The 19,758-nt window shown below is 35.3% G+C and overlaps 1 protein-coding gene across 2 annotated transcripts; it reads right to left on the bottom strand.

The window, feature by feature from the left end:
• Positions 1-11,789: 11,789 nt before the first annotated feature.
• LOC112750699 (transcription factor bHLH162) lies at positions 11,790-14,131 on the bottom strand. 2 transcript variants are annotated; one of them, XM_025799513.3, is made up of 3 exons: positions 13,652-14,131; positions 13,119-13,436; positions 11,790-12,228 (listed from the first exon to the last, which is right to left on the bottom strand). In XM_025799513.3, exons 1-3 carry the CDS (start codon positions 13,802-13,804, stop codon positions 12,142-12,144), a joined length of 558 nt encoding a protein of 185 aa, XP_025655298.1. In that variant the 5' UTR covers positions 13,805-14,131; the 3' UTR covers positions 11,790-12,141. The 2 variants fall into 2 exon arrangements, with proteins under 2 accessions (XP_025655298.1, XP_025655297.1); XM_025799512.3 differs by having other exon boundaries at positions 13,119-13,460; positions 13,652-14,121.
• Positions 14,132-19,758: the final 5,627 nt, after the last annotated feature.

Below are 19,758 nucleotides of genomic sequence, written 5' to 3'. Positions count from 1 at the left end.
CACTTGCTGGTTAGTGGTACGAGTTGTGAAAAGTTTGATTCACAATTCGTGCACCAGGGGTTCATAAGCATATAGTGGTGGTTGTTGGTGATCACAAGGAGGTCCACCATAGCCATTGGATTGGTATGCATCATGGAATGGCTCTTGCTCATAGCACATTTGGGAAGGGTGTTGCCAAGAAGGTTGATCAATTCCTTGAGGCTCCTCCTATCTTTGATTGTTCCGTCCTTGATGCATGTTGTCATTGTAGTTTCCATCTCCTACAACATAGTTGTAACCACACTCATAGCCAAAAGGATGAGAATTCATAGTGACAAGAGAAAGTAAAAACAAACAAGAGATAAAGAAAACAAACTACTAAACCAAAACTACCAAAACAACTAAAGAAAGCAAACTATTCAAAATATTCACATATATACAATAACCAATAACAAGCACACATTGCAATTCCCTGGTAATGGCACCAAAAACTTGATAAGAGCAGAACCGTCGGCTTAGAATTTCTTCTCGGTTAGAGGAAAATAACTTCGTTGCAAGTATAGTTCCAAACCGACAAGTAATGCTCAATCAAAGTTTAAATTGTGTGGTTGACACAAGTCTAAACCAATAAAAGTAATCGAAGTATTTAAACCTCGGGTCGTCTTCTCAAGGAATTGCAGTGAGGTATGCATATTATTGGTTATGGTATCCAAGGGGCGGGTTGGTAAAAGTGTAAGAAATTAAATGACAAGAAAATAGAACAAACAACTACATAAAGAAAGTAATGAAGAGAGACATTCATGGTAAGGGTTGAGAATATAGATTTTCTATCCTAGTCATACAATGATTAACAAGAATTTATCCTACTTAGTCATCTTCAACAATGGAAGAAGGTACAATGTTATCTTCACACGAGAGAAAGTCAAATAAGACTAGTTAATCTCAATCTAAAAGTCCTAATCAACTTACTAATTGAATTAGAAAAAGATTACCGTTAATGGAAATAATATTAACCAACAACTCTAGATCGCCAACATAAGTTGGGTATTAATGACTCAAGATTGCCTAATTTCTCTTTCCAAGCCAAGAATGCTCAAAAAGTTACTCTAACATCCAACCAAATATTTTGTCAAACACTTGGAAGGCATAAAAGGAAAGCATAATAAATTGCAAGAAAAAATAAATTCTACAACTACCAATTGCAAGAGAATAACAATAACAACTCAAATTAACAATAAAAGAACATCAAAAATGAAATTACATTAAAGGAAATCCAAATCCAACAATGGTGTTCATCAAACAACAAGATGCACAAAGGGAAAATTAACAATATAAACTAAGAGAACAAAGATGTGAGAACAAGAAATTGTAAAGGAAACAAGATGGAAGTAGGAATTAAAACCTAGATCTAAGATGCAATTAACCTAAGAACCCTAATTCTAGAGAGAAGAGAGAACTTCTCTCTCTGGAAAACTAACCTACATGATGCTAACCTAAAACTAATTGCTCTCCCTTTGTCCAACTTCAACTCTGCATGAAATAGCTTCAGAAACGAGTTGGATTTAGGCCTGGAAAGCTCAGAATTCGCCCCCAGCGAATTCTTTGCTTTGTTGATATTATCGTCCCTATTGAGAACATGTGGTTTGTTTTGACCCCAAAATCTTCCACCCTTTCAGTGACACAGGTTCAAAGACTCAATACGAAGCTACAGACAATTAGTAGATTTACTTGTGATTCCTATTGCTTTTATAGAGTTCCCTCGCCCTTGTTGCTTTAGATTTTATTTTATCCAGAGGAATAGATATTGTATTCGAATTTTATACTGAATTTACTTGTATAGCATTTATTATTATTAGTAATTATGTGATTATTATTACTTGGTGATCTTTGATATATGATTTTTAATGAATTGAAAACAATTTTTTTTTTTTGGAATTTTCTTAAAAATTGAAACGCGGCATCGAACTAAAAGCTTAATACTAAATAGTTAATAAGGAAAACAAGTTAGTAACGCCTTACTTTTGGTACGATCTTGACATACTGGAAGTTGTGTCGTTACAGGACAAATCTTTTTTAAATGTTCTCCAAAACAATAAGACCAATACACATTTCCTTGCATATGGTTGCATCAAAAAAATTTTGGTAATTTCAACGTAGTCTCCATCACAACCATCCCAAACATATTGGATTACGATCAACAACAATCTCACATCGACATGATGAACGCAACAAATGTAACATTCTATGCTTATTGCGACACAAATATATCATTACCCTAATTTACTGACTCTAATTGTGTACACGTATTTCATAATTATATATAATACAATTTCACCACTGTTCTTACTCAGCTGTCGAGGTATAGCTCGCCTGTTTTGAGCTTGGGCCCCGAGCTTCTATATTTCCACTCCGAGCTTATTCTCCAAGGAAGATACACCTCGGTGTGAGAACGAACAACAATGGGGAGGCACCTGCAAAAGGCACTCCTATACCTAAGTCAGTATTTTGCGCATATTACTTAGAAAAGGTGAGTATTTCACTCACTTCAGACGAGTTCTCCTTTTTGCTTTTATATTAGTAGTCCAAGGCTTGAAATCTGTCCGTTATCGAGTTATAGTGGTAATGTATAAAGATCATAACGTTCTGATTCGCTTAATGTGGTTTTAATTACCGATCTATAACGTATAACCCCAGCTTTTCATAACCGATTTATAATGGTCATATCATAGCCCCAAGATGAGCCTGATGAGGTTTTAATGAAGCAAGTTGAGCTTAAACAATGATTTGTATAGGTCAGTTTATACATTATAGATGTGGAGCCCCGAACTCAAACTTCTTTATTAAAATGTTCAGTATAAGAATGATGTTTGAAAAAAGAAAAATTTAAAATTTAAAAATTTGGAGAGAGATAAATGAAAAATTATTTAATGAAGCGTTTGTTCATTGATTTGACATCAATTGGATTTCCCATGTCATAGATGCCATTAGTTCAAATCAATGGTAGAGATTAAATAAAAAGGATCCCAAACGGTTTATAAATTGTGTGAAATTAATTCATTTCAGAATCACAACTATTTTCATAAAGACGAAAACTTGAACTCAACAGTTTTAGAAGGTGTTAAGGCATGAGTAAAAGAGGTTAGTACATGTGTTTCTTTTTTAGTTTTTTTATTTTCGTTTCTGAGAGTGATGGGTGTTGAAAAGTTGAGCGACGCTCAAAAGGAAGAAGATGGTTTGTACAAGTGGGTAGGGAAGGATGTAAAAATCGGTGGTTCCTTGTTTGTTAATGAAGATAGTGTAAATGATATTGGTAAACATAAAGTAGTTAGAGTAGGATCCGGTGTTAATCTGGTGTTGTTGCCTTGTTCAAGGACGGAAAGGGTTTTTCATAGAAGAAAGGATTTTGAGTGCTTTTATATTTATAGTTGTGTGTTGCAGAAGTTGCATGTTAAATTGTCATTTATAGAGTTTAAGTGTTTTGTTTTGTGGTAGTTAAACTGCGCTCCTTCTCAGCTTCATCCAAACGGATGGCCATTTCTGAGATGCTTTGAAATTTTAATGGATTTTTTGAAAATGAAACTGTGTTTGAGTTTGTTTTTATTTTCATTGTTCCAAGCCAAAGGAGTGTGGAAAGGTGTTTGGGTGAACTTAAATAGTTCTCTTGGTATGGGTATCTTTAAGTTGTACAAATCCTCTTTTAAGGATTTTAAAGAAATATTTTTGAAAGTTAAAAATGTGAACAAATAATTTCCTTTTTTATCTGGACGAGCATTTGTGTGAAAAATTTCCTTTGTATTGGTGTCCCCAGCCAGTCCATATTCTGGGTCCTGACGAAATTAATAGTAGGGATGCATGTATCATAGAATTTATGTTGAGTCATATTAAAAATGGGGATTTGATTTCTATTTATGATATTCTCCCGTGTGAAGAAAAGGAGTCTCTTATGAAGTACATGGGTAAATTATTTTGATAGTATATTTCAAAAGGATGTATTGCCTATTATGAGTGATTTTGTTGTTGATGTTTTTGGTGGAAAGTATCCTGGGGTTATCGCAACGGCTTTAAGAGCTTGTATAAGGAGCAAAAATGTTGAAAAGGAAGGGTCTTCGTCTAACCCGGTAATTGATGTAGAAGGGGAGGTGAACCAACCCAATAAGAAACTGATTAAGTTTAAAAAAAGGAAAACAGATGCGAACCTGGTTACTGATGATACAGATGGGGTTGCGAAAGGGATTTCTTTTCAGGAGGTGACAAACTTTGTGGGTAACCAGGAAAAGTTGCATTTGTTTTTGGAGGTAGGTGATGGGGCTTCTATATGGGATAAGAACTTTCCATTCTCAGTTGTAACTGACGAGGTGTTACAAGCTCTGTCGGATGTAAAGCCGGCTATGGATACTAGTGATGTTACCATCGACCAGTATATGCAGATCCGTACAGTAACTTTGTCTCCTTTCCTCTGTTTTTGTTTGGAGAAAATGATAATTGGTTTGTTTAGGTACTTGGACTTCGCTTGGCAAGTATCGATCAGAGTCAAGAGAATAAGCAAAAAAGGTTGATGGAAAATAGGGATGTCGAAGTTCTTAGAGGTGAAGTTGCTGAAAATAAGAAAGTAATATCTGAGTTGAAAGAGCAGTTAGATTTTAAAGAAGAAGAGTTGAAGACCATAAAGGCCATCTGCGACAAAGATGCCGAGTTATTGAAGAAGTATGAGAAGAATTTAGATAATATCAAGAATCAGTTTATTTAGACAACTGTTAGGATGAAGAGTATAGAAAAGGAAAAGGAAACTGAGATTCTAGATGCCTTTGCATAAGGTTTTGAGATAGCTGTCAGCCAGACTAAATTGTTGGCACCCGAGTAAGAGTTAAGTGCTATGGACCCGGCCAAAGTTGTGCACAATGGTATGCTGATAGATGATGAGGAGGTGGCTCTAGAAGAAGAGGGTGAGAATGGGGGCAGAGAGCTAGCCCTTTGGGTCCCAATTGCATGTTATTTGTTTTTTTTTATTTATTCCCTAGTATGGCTTGAATGTAATATGTTAAACTATTTTGATGTTTTATTTTTTATAAACAAAGTATGTGGGATACTTTTATCATTATTTAGATATGTTCTCAAATTGATGATTTTGATCTGTTCGGTGTTTGTAGCCAACCTATACGTCAGGTTTGAATATTGTATTGATAGTGACAAACAAAAAATTGGAAATATCCATTTGTTTTGAAGCTTCGTTAATGAAGCTTAATTGAATTTTTGGTGTGACTCTATTACAGAGTACAGTTCAGGTAGTTTGAATGATCCTGATAAAATAGTAATATTCTGATTGCATGGATGATTGATGTTTTCATATTTTCACTAAAGAGGTTTGATAACTGTTATGACTTGTTTATATAGTATAGTGAGGTAAATAGATTTAAAAAAAGAAAGCATAATTAAAAAAATAATGCATAATAAGTCGGGAATGAATGAATGAAAAATATAGCATTTGTGACCTTTGGTTACAAAGGTGCAGGTAGGCTTGACTCGTTAAAACCTCTCCAAACAAAATCCTTTTTGAAAAAAATCTTGTGAGTAGGAAAAAGAGTACAAGCATGTCCCTGCTTTGTCTAACTATAATAAAGCTTTAAAGAAGAGATATTCCTAGTGTTAGGTATAGTAGTACCATCGAGTATTATAGACGATAGGCACCATTATCCAATACATCTATAATTCGGAAAGGGCCTTCCTTGTTTGCTACTAATTTTTCATGAGCAGGGGGTCTTCTGACTTGTTCGGTTTTCCTATGGACTAAATCATTTAGTCAGAAAGATCTGGGTATGAGCCTTTGGTTGTACCGCCGAGCTATATGCTATTGCATAGCTCGGTGACGAATTTCTGCCAAACATCAGACTTCTTCAATTGTATCAAGATCATGCTTTCGAGCTTCATCAGTTGTTTCAAGATCAGCAAGTTGTGCCCGGAGTGAGGATTGAGAGATCTCCACAGGGATCATTGCTTCAGAACCATATATGAAGTGAAATTGTGACTCTTTCGTTGTTGAATGCACAGTGGTATTGTATGCCCATATTACTTATGGGACTAATTTGACCTAAAGTCCCTTAGCGTTGTCCAGCTTCTTTCGTAAGGCATGTAAGATGACTTTGTTGGTGGCTTCTGCTAATCTGTTTGTTTGTGGATGCTCTACCAAAGAAAAGTGTTGTTTGATTCTCAAATTCTTCAAAACAGAGGTGAATTCGTTATCGGCAAACTGGCGATCATTATTAGTGATAATGTGCCGAGGTATGCCGAATTGATAGATAATATTTTTCCAAACAAAAAAATCATTTGCTGAGATGTAACTTTTACCAAGGGTTGAGCCTCTATCCATTTTAAAAAGTAATCAATTGCAACTATCAAAATCTTTACCTGTCCAGGTGCTAAGGGAAAAGGGCCGAGTATATCGAGCCCCCATTGGTTGAAGGGCCAACTTACTTCGGAACTATGTAGAACCTCGGCTGGTAAGTGTGTGATTGGGCCATGCTTTTGGCAATTTGTGCACGTTTTGACTTTTTTAGGGCAGTCTCTCTGCATTGTTGGCCAGAAGAAACCTACTCGGAGTATTTTGGAGGATAAATGCCGGGCTCCAACATGTGTTCCACATATCCCTCATGAGCCTCGGTGAGTGTGAGCTCTGTCTCGGTCCTAGAAAGACACTTTAACAAAGGATGAGAAAAACCTCGCTTGTATAAAGAGTTGTTGTATATAGTAAAGAAGGACGCTTGTCACCAGAATTTTTAAATATTGTCAGTGCCCTGTGGGATAATTCCAGACTTGATGTATTCTATATACGGAGTGTGCCAGTCTTCGGCCTGTACTAAACTCAAAACTTCGGTTAGAGTTATACTTGGAATGAAAAGTGTAGATTGATAAAGAGAAGAAGTAGGTGTTTGTGAGCTTGTGAGCTTTGACAAGATATCAGATCGGTGATTGTGTTCTCGAGGTATATGATGGATCTCGAACTTTGAGAAATTTGAAATCAATGTTTTGACAATATCTAAAACCTTTGTTAATAAGGGATCTTTAACTTGAAAGAAATTTTGCACAACTAGAAAAGAATCACAGTATATCTTGAGTTCCGAGATATTTAAGTCGGTTGCTAGTCCTAGGTTGGCAATTAGAGCTTTGTATTCAGTTTGGTTATTGCTTGCCTTGATTAAAAGGTGCAAAGACTGTTTTAAGACAAAACCGTTGCCGTCCTCAAGTACGAGTCCGGCTCCACACCCTTGGGGATTGGAGGCCCCATCCACATAAAGGGTCCATTCTGTTGAGTGATTTGCAAACTTGGAACGGTAAACTCGCCTATAAAATCTGTGAGGTAATGTGACTTGATTGGACCTCTGCTCCGGTATCTGATATCAAATTGGAAGAGCTCAACCGACTATTTTATAAGTCGGTCAGCCAGCTCCGGCTCGTGTAGCGCGTGTCTCAAACGTTGGTCAGTTCTGATGTGGATGATATGACTCTGAAAATAGGCCGAAGGTGCCGGGATGAGAAAATCAATGCTAGAGCTAACTTCTCAATTTTTGGGTAGCAAAGCTTGGCATTCTGTAGAGACTTACTGATGAAGTAAATTGGTTGTTGCACTTTTTGTCTCTTTGTAACAAGGACAGAACTTATTGTTCAGTCAATAACATATAAATATAAGTAAAGTTGTTCCCATTGAAGGGACTTTTGTAAAATCGGAGGTTTTGAAAGGATGGTCTTTATATTTGAAAAACCTTTTTCACATTTGTTAGTCCAAGTAAAATTGTTTTTCTTTTTTAATGTTTGAAAAAAGCAGAAAGATTTAGATGCTAAACATGGTAAAAATCTAGATAAGGTAGCAAGTCTCCCTGTTAGATGCTGGACCTCTTTGATTGTCTGCAGACTTGCCATGTCTAATACAGCTCGGCATTTTTCAGGGTTCGCTTTTATTCCTCGGTTTGTAAGTAGAAATCCTAAAAACTTGCCTCCTTGAACCCCAAAGGCACATTTCTCTAGGTTTAGTCACATATTGTAATGTCTAATTTGATTGAAAATTTCCAGAAGGTCGTCTAACTAATTGCTGCCGAACTTTGTCGTAACAACCATGTCATCAACATAAACTTCCAAGTTTCTGCTGATTTGATGTGCAAACACTTTATCCATGAGTCGTTGATATGTGGCACCTGCATTCTTAAGCCTGAAAGGTATAACCTTATAATAATAATTTCCATATTCAGTAATGAATATAGTTTTATTTTGGTCAGAGGGGTGCATCAGAATCTGGTTATAACCAGAATAAGCATCTATGAAACTTAAAGTTTTATAACCTGAAGCATTATCTACTAAACAGTCAATAGAGGGTAAGAGATAAGCATCTTTTGGGCATGCTTTGTTGAGATCTGTGAAATCAACAAACATGCGCCATTTACCGTTGTATTTTTTTACCATTACCACATTTGCCAGCCATGTTGTGAACCAAATTTCCTTGATAAACCCGACACTGATTAGTTTTTTAGTCTCCTCTAAGGATGCATGTTTCTTTTCGACACTGAGATTTTGTTTCTTCTGAGCTATAGGTCGGACAGACGGATGCAGCACCAGCTTGTGGAAAATGACCGAGGGATTAATCCCGGGTATATCAGCAGGAGTCCATACAAATAGATCAGCATGTTGTTGCAGAAATTGCTGGAATGACCTTTTTTCCTCCAAGCTAAGAGTTGTACCTACATAAGTAAATTTTTCTGGGTTATCACTGAAATATACTTTTTATAAGTCTTCCATTGGTGTAGGTCGTTCAAGGAGCTCGACTCTTGGGTCCAGGTCGGCAAGTGTTAGGAGCTCGTTAGAGCTACAGACGCTATTCACTTGTGCTCCTATAACTCGGCTTGGTAGTTTGAGACTGATATTTTAACATTGACAAGCTTCACAATGTTCATTGTGAATGGTAGCGACAAGGTCATCCTGCACAGGAAATCAGTGTGGTTTGTAACCACACAGATCCCAACACTGGGACACGTTCACCTGAGAAGCCGACCAAGTCACCTGAAATAGGGCTGGAGTATGTTATCGCTCATTTTTATTTTCTAGAAGGTGGAATAGAATAGAACATCTGCGCTGCTTCCGGGATCCAACAATACTTTGCATACCAAAAAGTCTCTGAGCTGAATAGAGATTACCACTGGATCATCCAGATTGGGGATGTTTGTATTGAGATCAGATGCTTGGAATGTCATTTGTGGGAAGTGGAAGAATGTTTAGGAGTCATTGAAGGTGCCTTCTACCGATAACATAGCTCGGTATGTACGTTTCCATGCCGAGCTTGTTGCTCCTCCACCTGCAAAACCTACAAAAATACAATTAATAACTCCTCGTGGTTAGTCAGGGTAACATGAAGTTGATTTTTCTTTGTCCCGGGTATGTTGCCCTGCCGAGGTGTGGTCAGCAGAGGATGGAGTACGCCTTTGTATATGGCTACTGATATACTTGTCTAAATGACCCTGCCAAGCTAATCGCTCTAGTAGGTCTTTAGCAATCACGCACTCATTAGTAGTATGTCTATGTTTTTGGTGAAAAGTGCAGTATTTTGATTTATCCACATTCTTCGCGTCCTGATAATTGCCGGCCTTCCGGGGAGGTTTGATTAGTTTTGAATTCAGAATCTCTTTGATGACGTCATCTCTTTTTGTGTTAAACTGAGTATATGAGTCATAGCGAGGAGTCAGTTTAAAAGTCTTTTTGCTTTCCCAAACTTTATCTTCATCTTTGTTAGAGTACGGTTTTTCTGATTTTCGAGCTTGGCGGAGTTTCTCAATCTCCATCTGACCCTTAGCCTTTTCACGGAACTCAGCAAGGGTCTTCGGTTTGGCCACTATAATTGCTTCTTGGAGTTTCCCTGGTCGAAGTCCGCTCTTGATGGCGTGTAAATGTACCTCAGGATGAAGGTCTGGTATGGTGATAGCTACTTTTGTAAAACGGGTCATGTAGTCCTTCAGACTTTCATTCTAACCTTGTTTGATTGTGTTTAAATAGTCAGAATCGTGCAAATAGATAGAAGAGGCTACAAAGTGATCCTCAAATTGTTTCGCAAGTTCCTGAAAACGAGAAATAAAATATGTAGGCAAAGAACAAAACTAATAAAGTGCAGGACCGTCTAAAAATGTAGGAAAATAATGGCATAAAATAGGATCAGAAGCATCGTTTACTATCATTATAGATCGAAACTTTTTGACATGCTTCTTCGGGTCTCCTAGTCCATCATAAGGAGTTAAAGTCGTCGGCAGAGTGAATCTTCTGGGCATTTGGAAGTTCATGATGTCAGCAGAAAATGGCTCTACAGCGTTGTCGAGCTTGTCGGCCTCGTTCTCGGGCCGAGCTTCTTCATGCCAAGGAGTTTCAAAAATGTGTGTTGGATTGCATTCATGTTCCTCATCCTCCTCTCGTTAATTTCGATCACGTTGTTTTCCATCCGAGCATTGGTTAGTTCGGTTATCTGATTCGCCATCCATTGATTCTCCTCAGCCATACGTTGATTTGCTTGTTGCAGCTTGATCACCATCCGAAGTAGTTCAGAGGGTGTTGGTGGAGGTAGATCAGCCATGGATGGACGTGGAAGTATTGAGGCCGATGAAAAGGACAAAAAAAATTATGTCTTCGGCCCCACGGTGGGCGCCAATTGTTCTTACTTGGCTGCCGAGGTATAGCTCACCTGTGTTGAGCTTGGGCACCGAGCTTTTATATTTCCACTCCAAGCTTATTCTCCAAGAAAGATACACCTTGGTGTGAGAATGAACAACAATGGGAGAGGTATCTGCAAAAAGCATTCCGATGCTTAAGTCAGTATTTTGTGTGTATTACTTAAAAAAGGTAACCTCAGACTAGTTCTCCTTTTTGCTTTTATATTAGTAGTTCGAGACTTGAAATCTGTCTGTTATCGAGTTATAACGTATAAAGATCATAACGCTCTGATTCGCTTAATGTAATTTTAATTACTGATCTATAACATATAAACCAAATTTTTTATAATCGATTTATAACGGTCATATCAAGCACCTATATGTTATATACTTAGGAAGTTTAGTGTATTCAAAATTAACTAATCCGTATATTATTCAAACCAAAATCAAGTTTTTCAAATACTAAGACACTTTAGACATATGCCTCTCTCATGTTATGCTTGTAAACTTCTTTTCTCCGTTTTACTCTTATACTACAATCAAACTATTTAGGTTAATCATGTTTAATCTTTATAAAATAAAAATAATATCCAAAAATTTTGTCCTTTCTAAATTGTTAACTGCTATAACTGCAATCTAAATTCTATTCATCGTAAAAATCAACTATGCATTTAAATTAAATTCATTAGATTTAGGGCTTGTTTGGGTGAGCTTATAAGAAAAGATCTTTTTTCGAGTTATCTTTTTTTAAAAGATCTTATAGAAAAGTAAAAGTAATTTTATGTTTGGATATCTCATGTAAAAAGGTCTTTTTATCAATCAATTATGTTTGGGTATAACAATATAAAAGTACTTTTTTGTTTATTTATTACATGAAAAACATCTTTTTTTTTAAGGAAAAAAGATCTTTTAAAAAAAGATGTAAATTACAGCTTTTCAAAAAAGATCTTTTTTTATTTTACTAGTGCTTTTACTTTTACTACTAAAAATTTACCAAACACGTTAAAAAATAAAAAAAGATCTTTTTTCATTAAAAAAAAATTTTTTTTTAACAAAATAATAGCGCCCAAACATGCACTTATTTTTCTAGCCCCAAAATCAAACTGAAACTCACACTAGCCATAAGCGGATCTCTAATTCTACCATAAAAATACAAAGTCCAATTTCTCTAATATATGACCCAACAGGGCCTATAAACATCAGATACACCCTTCTAAGTAATAGCGTAACAGAAATTCAATTTCCTTGTGGATTGTGCGACTCATCCAGCGAGTCATCTCCAACCCTTATTTATTGCATTCGCACACACACGCGCCAACACCAAATTTCATTAAAGAGAATACCTATATCTTTGTAGGAGGTGAAGCTCTTTACCGTATAATTGGCCTTACACCTTATTTTATTTATGATTCTACCATGAATATTGAATACAATAGTTCATGATCCTTGTACTAATGGTTCTACGTGATGCAATCGTAAAGTCTTCAAATTAGTCCCACATTTCTATTGGAGCAATAAACTCCTGAAGCCTCTGATGCACCCTTGATGTTTCTACCCCAACCCTTGATATTTTATCCTGTTTAAATTAAAGTAGACAGCCATTAAATAAAATGATGAATACTTGTGATTTATGAACTCTCTAGGCAATGTGTAGCTTCTTTTAGAGAGGAGAATTCAAAATGAAAGCATTTTAACAATAGATTTCGCACTCATGTCCTCCAAAAGATTTAGGAAGCACTGGCTACCAAACATGTTTTGTTTTTCTTTATTTATATTATAAAAATAAAAAGAGATTAAATATCCTTTTATCAATCAAAATATAATTTCTCTATCTATTTATTATTATGATTTCTATTAATTTTCTTTTCAATAAATACTTAAAATGTTATAATAAAAGTATAAACAAATTGATGGCTTATTAAAAATATATATATATATATATATATATATATATATACAAAATTAAAAATAAAAAACGCTTATTATGAAAAGAATGAAAATTTGTGTAATTATATAACTATGACCGAGTTATCGACTTCAATTGTGATCCATTGGTTGAATTAATAATTCAGTAACTCAAACCGATTTGATTATTAATCAATTTTAATAATTATATACATAACTAATAATAAAAGAAATTAAAATAATTATTTACTCTCTATTTTAGGATTCATTGTTTCAAAAGTAGTTATGACATATTTCCTCTCCCTTAAATAATTGTCTTTATTTTAATTAGATTTTATTTGGAAAATAATATTAGTCATTTTTATAGAATTAACTCTATTAAAACAAGAGAAAGTAAACAATTAGTGGAATGAAAAAAAATGGTAGAAAAGTATGATAATTATTAATAAAATTTATATAACTACTTAAATTTATTTAAATTAAAATGACTCTGACTATTATTTTCAATCTAGATGGCTAACTACAAGAAGATAATTATTTGAAAATTAAACTGAAAAGTACCTGAGCATGAAGAATGTAAAATATTTTGTCCCCCACAGTTGAGAAGCTTGCAGTAACAACTTCAGCACCTTCTTCCTCAAGAACATTAATAACTTCATATAACATGAAGGTCTTGTTTCTCAATCCACAAACCAACACAACTTCTATGCCGGAGCCAAATTCTCTCAGCTCAAGCAGTGGCAATTTTGTGTCTATATTTTTGCACATTATTGTATTATTGTTGTTGTTTTTTGACTCCATCATGACATGCTGCTTCTGCTTCTTCAATTCCTCTATTCTTTCTCTCATATGCTTTATGTACCTTGCTGCCAGATCCAGCTGGTCTTGCTGGGTTAGTGTGTCCTAAACTTACACAAATATCAATTCATTCATTTTTCTTAATTAAAGGATTTAAAAAATTAAAATATCATCTAAGAATAATATATACTAGATAATCAATTTTTTTTAACCATGATTAACCAACTTTTTTTTAAATTATTTTATTTATCTTAAATTAGAGAGAGAGAGAGAGAGAGAGAGAGAGAGAGAGAGACCTTGGATTTGGAATATTGTGTGAATCTATGGTTGGGAGGAATAAGAGAAGTGAGCTTGAAGCAGAGAGATTTCATGTGAATTCTGCGGTTCCTCTCAATGGTTTTGCGATCAAGTTTGGAAGGCTCATTACTTGTGCTAATTGCTTTCTTCATGTTCCCTAATCAACTCCACTCAATAATAATAATAATAATAAGTATGCTACAAACAAGTACTTTAGTTTTTCTGTTATATATATGTATGTTATTAGGACGATTAATGAAAGTTTAATCAGTTTGTGAGGACAGAGAGGTTAGAAGCTTATATAGAGACAAGAGGCTAAGACTAACACGGAGAAGAAAGTGGTCTGTGATATTTGCGTAATATTCCATTCATTGGATCTGTAATAATTCATCTTTGTTTGTTGCTAACAAATTAAAACTTTAAGGCCCAAGCCAACAATAATGACAACTAACTTCTCTCTGGAGACTGCTTAACTATGTACAGTCATGGTGCATCTCTTTCGCCACATGCTTATATATTATTAGTAACTTAGTACTTTTTTAGATTATTACTATATATGGATGCATACTGTTGTGATGATGCTTATTTTCAATCTTTCATCATATGTCTCTGTCATAGGAGTGATTCTATTTAAATAATTAGAGAGAAATTATATGTCAATCTCATCTAATTCTTTCTTCGCTTTTTAAACGTCGAATTCATCATGTGTAATTTTCTTTCTTAACACAAATTGTGTCGTTCCAACTTCTTAATTATTTAAATGGAATTTGTCATATAGTAATTTTAATCTTTAGGACACGTCGTTATTCTTGTTATGTTTTAAAACCGTGACTTAAAGATTTAATTTCCTACGATCACACTTATGGACTGTAACTATATAAAAAAAATACTTTATAGTTACTGTTATTAACAGTTACACTTATGGTATTTGTTCTCTCTCTGTTGTATTTCTTCAATCTTCAATCGTTGCTCTGCTACTATGATTCTGTGATGATGTCCCTCAATTTTGTCGTCATCTATTTTACTTCTGTTCTTGTGTTGACAATGGTGGCCAGGGGGCCGTGGAATGAGATATACTAATTAAGAAAGATGCAAGACCTTACGTAATCATACACCGCGTTGGCTGGAATCAGGGGCGTGGTCCCAGTCACCCTCTTAATTAAAGCCTTAAAGGTATTTATGAGCTACATTAGTATTAAATAAAACTAAAAAAAATTGATAAAATAATAAAATAAAAAATTAATTACTATTAATTTTATAATTTTTAGGGTAAATACCATTTCCGGCCCCTAAACATTTTAAAGTGGGACATATCGCACTTTTATCATCCAGAAACCTCTACCCGATCCTCAACCAACAACATAAGTGAACGAATCGATCCCTGTGACCGGTTGCTAACAGGTTGCCTGGATGACGTGTCAGGTGGAGGCTGAGGTGTCAACTGAATGTGCCACGTGTAAGTAGGAATTATTGCAGGGACTCAAAACCCCCTCCCTGCAACTCAAACGACGTCGTTGCATTGGGTTAATATTCTCCCTCACTTTCGAAGTACATTTACTGTAATCTCCCTCTTCTTTTCATTCATTCACTAAAAAGCCCTAACACTTCATCTTCCACCATTATTTCTCTCCAGAACCTTTGCACGACGCTAGAACGGAAGTCTGGTATAATCGAATATGCGACGAACGTGTGCAGGGCATAGACGTTCACTGTGTGAGACGGCAGTGAAAGGTTAGTTCAGTTTTTCGATTTTCACATTGTGTTAGTTGAGAATGTAGTTGTTTTTCATGCATGTCTATGCGGGGTGTGATGTGAGGAACTTTACGTTCGAGATGATTAGTATGATTAATGGATAAAGTGGTTAAGAAGAAACACTGTTTTTCATTAGGGTTTGATAATGCTAGGGGTTGATAAACGTAGTGAGTAATCCGGATAATGAAATTTGTATGTAGTGGTTTTAGTGATGATAATGTTGGTGGCATTGTTGTGCATTACAGTAAAACTGTTTTTAAATATTGCAGATGTCTGTGTTTGTGATCCATGTATTTAACCATGGCGGAAAGCTTGTTAGAGCTAATGGTAAGCTACATTACTTAGACGGGAAGGTAGAGAAGTTTCCTCCAATGGATATTGATTTCGTAAACAAGAAGGACTTGGAGGAACTTTTCAAGGGTTTGGGGTACTTGACATACAAACAAATCTACTGGCACGACCTAACTGTTATTGAGTTCGAGGATGGTCTGCATGTGCTCTATGGTGATAAGGAGATCAACAACATGTGCGACTTCACTATGAGGCATAATCTGAAGGAGTTCCACCTTTACTTTGAGCATGGAGTGGATATCCCTGATGTAACTGACGATGAGCCTGTGGAGGAGGAATGGGTATCTGAAGATGAGGATGTCTTAGCGGTGACAGATTCTTCAAAATCTTCTTCCTCCTCCTACGATTCATACGAGAATGCTGAAGATGAAGCTTACAAGCCCCCTTCTCCTGGGTATGAAACTGACAGTTCTGAGAAATCTGTTGATGTACAAAGTAAAAAGAAGAAAAATGGGAAGTCTTGCTTACCTAACACCATGGCAAAGAGAAGGGCCTCCAGGAGATATACTGGTAAGAGGAGGATGAAACGTGTTCTGAATAGAGAAATGGAAAGTGGGCCTAGCAGTGGAGATTCATGGTTGGGCCAAGGCCCAGGTAGTGGAGGCTGTGTTGGGCCGGATTTGGGTAATATGGAAGGCCCAGCTAGTTAGAAAAATGTGGGGCAGAAGGGGGTTGCAACTCAGGCTGGTGAGGGATTCGTTGATGGTGATAATATTGTTTATGAGTATGAGTCTGAGGATTTTGTGACTCCAGTTTCATCTGATGATGAGAGGGGCCCTTTTGGTCCAGATTTTAATGAGGGCAAAACATTTGGAGAGGTGCAGTTTAGACTAGGGATCACCATCCCAGCCCACTCCTGCACCACCATCCCAGTCCAGTCCTGCACCACCAGCACAGCCAAGTGCCAGACTCAGGCCCAAGCTGAAGACCTTTAGGCCACCAGGTCCTCTGTCTCCACAAACAGGCCACCAACCAGCATCTACACCAGAAAATCTTGAGGCCATCACCAAGGAAACAGTTGCTGCAAGGAACCTCTTCAGACTTATTGAAGTTCATTCCAACACCAAATTTCAGGCCACCAAAGCAGACTTAGTTAACTAGAAATTTTAGACTATAAGACTTATCTGTTTATCTTGCTGTTTATGTTTTTTGGCTGCTGCACCAGAATTCTGAAAACTGCATATGTTTAAGGACATGTTTTTTTGGAAAACTACTTGGACTTACATAGTGTGTGAGTTTTATTTTGTAAACTTTGTCTGATGTACCTTCTGTGTTACCTTATGGAAACTTTGCCTCACATGGCTTGGATTTGTGAAATGACAATGTTTAATCATTGTGTAAATGTGCATTTTTACTATGTTTTCAGTTTGGTTTACCATGATTCTGTCAATCAATTACACACAAATTATGAAATGCAAAAAATACTCATAACTGACTAAACAAACTCTATTAATCCAGAAACATAGTTCATTACAATTTCACATTCTTTTCTTTCACTACATCCAAACATTGCCCCCATTACAAAATACTGAATTTACAATGTCAATAGGCATATTAACATTATGCAGCTATTACTATACTACATCCCTTTCCTATTACAATGCCCAGCAAAATCAACCCAAGCACTTTTCATCTGCTAAGAGCACCACTGTTCTTCTCATCGCTTTTGACCTCATCCATCTTCTTCTCTATCTCTGCAATTCTTTTTTCCATCTTTTTCGTTGGGTCCGATACTCCATCTTGTACCACCTCATCAATACAAAAAGAGGCAACATACTCATCTAGCCAGGCAAAGTATTTGCAATGTCATGTGTTGTTCTACATCAAACATGCCTACTGTTCAGCTCCAACAAGTTACCAAAATAACGCAACAACCCAAACAAAAACGATTTCCAAAAAATTTACCTTAAAATAGGAACAACCAAAGAAAAGCCTCCTAGGGTTTTTTGAAGTTCCAGATTCGAACAAAATGGCGTATGATCCGCAATTGCACACTGGAGGAAGAAATTTCTTCTTCATCCTTCTCGACGCTCCTTCCAGAATGCTTCCATCGGCAGTCATTCCACTGCCCCAACTCTCGTCACCCCACCGCATCTTTTCTTGCGACTGAATGAAGCACCAGAATTTGCAGTTGCCATGCCCACCATTGCAGGTCCTCTCACATAGCCAGAAGATGCAAACCCTAAACCATTTCAATCATTCAAGAATGGAAGAATATTAACCCAATGCAACGACGCCGTTTGAGTTGCAGGGAGGGGGTTTTGAGTCCCTGCAACAATTCCTACTTACACGTGGCACATTCAGTTGACACCTCAGCCTCCACCTGACACGTCATCCAGGCAACCTGTTAGCAACCGGTCACAGGGATTGATTCGTTCACTTATGTCGTTGGTTGAGGATTGGGTAGAGGTTTTTGGATGATAAAGGTGCGATATGTCCCACTTTAAAATGTTCAGGGGCCGGAAAGGGTATTTACCCTAATTTTTATAAAGGAAAAGTCTAGGAGTCAGCAACTTTGTTAAATTCTGGCCAGCATATAACCAGCAAAGAAAAGTGAGTCATTGGATGAAATTTCACACCAATCTCACACTATTAAAACTATCATTGATGGCTATTTGATGACTACAAATCACAAAAGTTACTGGCCCCTAGCATTCCTCTTTTATAAAATATATATTTTACTATTTTAATTTAAAAGTGATTAATTTTTTATTTTATTATTTTATTAATTTTTTTATTTTAATTTTTTTTTCTTTAAAGATATTGAACATTTATTAATGAGAAAAAAACATTACATCCACACAAAAAAAGGGGTAAAACAATTCTTACTCGAACATCAACGAAATAGAAAAAAAAATTCAAATAGACTAAGGATCCGTTTGAAAACTCTAAAAGCTATTTATTTTTTTTATCTTTTGGCTTATAAAAAGTTACATTAATAGTGTTTGGTACAATTTTTTAGATAAATTTTTAACTTTTCAAAAAGTTATTTAATAATATTTGAAAAAATTAAAAAATGTGACTTCTCCTATTTTTAAAAGCTATTTTATCACTCCTATTTAATGCACAATTTTAAAATAAGGACTTCTATAATAACTTTCCAAACACAAAATAACTTATTTAGAAGTTGTTATTAATAGAAATCCTTATATTTTAAGTATTTTTCAAAAGAACTTATTTAAAAAGTTTAGCCAAACTGGCCCTAAGGCTTGGTTTAGTAAAGCTTTTCGAAAAAATATTTGTACTTTTTAAAAGTTCAAACTCTTCATTTTGTGTTTGGTAAATCAAAAAGATCATGTGCTTGTACTGTAGTTTTTAAAAGATCGTGGTACTTTTAAAAGCATCTGAGATAGAGATTTTTAAAGTTGACTTATGCTTTTCAAAATTTAAAAGTCTAATATAATCTCATATGTTAACTAATTTTTAAATTTAAATATTTATGTCTATTATAGTATTTTTAAATTTTAAAAACTATTTTACCAAAAGCAATTGTTATTACTTGTGTTTATTGAAAATAATTTTTAATTTGATTTACCAAACATAAATGCTACAACTTTTAAAAAGCCATCTTTTAAAAATTAGCTTTTAGAAGCTACTTTTGAAAAGTAAAACCTTTACCAAACTAAGCAAGATTTTCGAAGAGGTATTTGTGATTTTTAAAAGCATAAGCTTCTCATTTTATGTTTGGTAAATAAAAATGATTATGTGCTTGAGCTTGCAGTTTTTAAAAGATGGGATATTTTTTAAAGCAATTAAGATGGAACTTTTTAAAGTTGGCTTATACTTTTCAAAATTTAAAAGTCTAACATAACCTCATATATTAACTAATTTTCAACTTTATCACTTAAATTTATATCTTTTATAGTATTTTAAAATTTTAAAAACTATTTTACCAATGTAATTATTAGTGCTTGTATTTATCAAAAGTCATTTTTAATTTGATTTACCAAATATAAATAATACACTTTTTAAAAAACTATCTCAGAAATTATTTTTAATATGG

This window comes from Arachis hypogaea, chromosome 15 (assembly GCF_003086295.3).
Source record: "Arachis hypogaea cultivar Tifrunner chromosome 15, arahy.Tifrunner.gnm2.J5K5, whole genome shotgun sequence".
NCBI lineage: Eukaryota > Viridiplantae > Streptophyta > Magnoliopsida > Fabales > Fabaceae > Arachis > Arachis hypogaea.
This window is presented reverse-complemented; position numbering and strand designations above follow the sequence as displayed.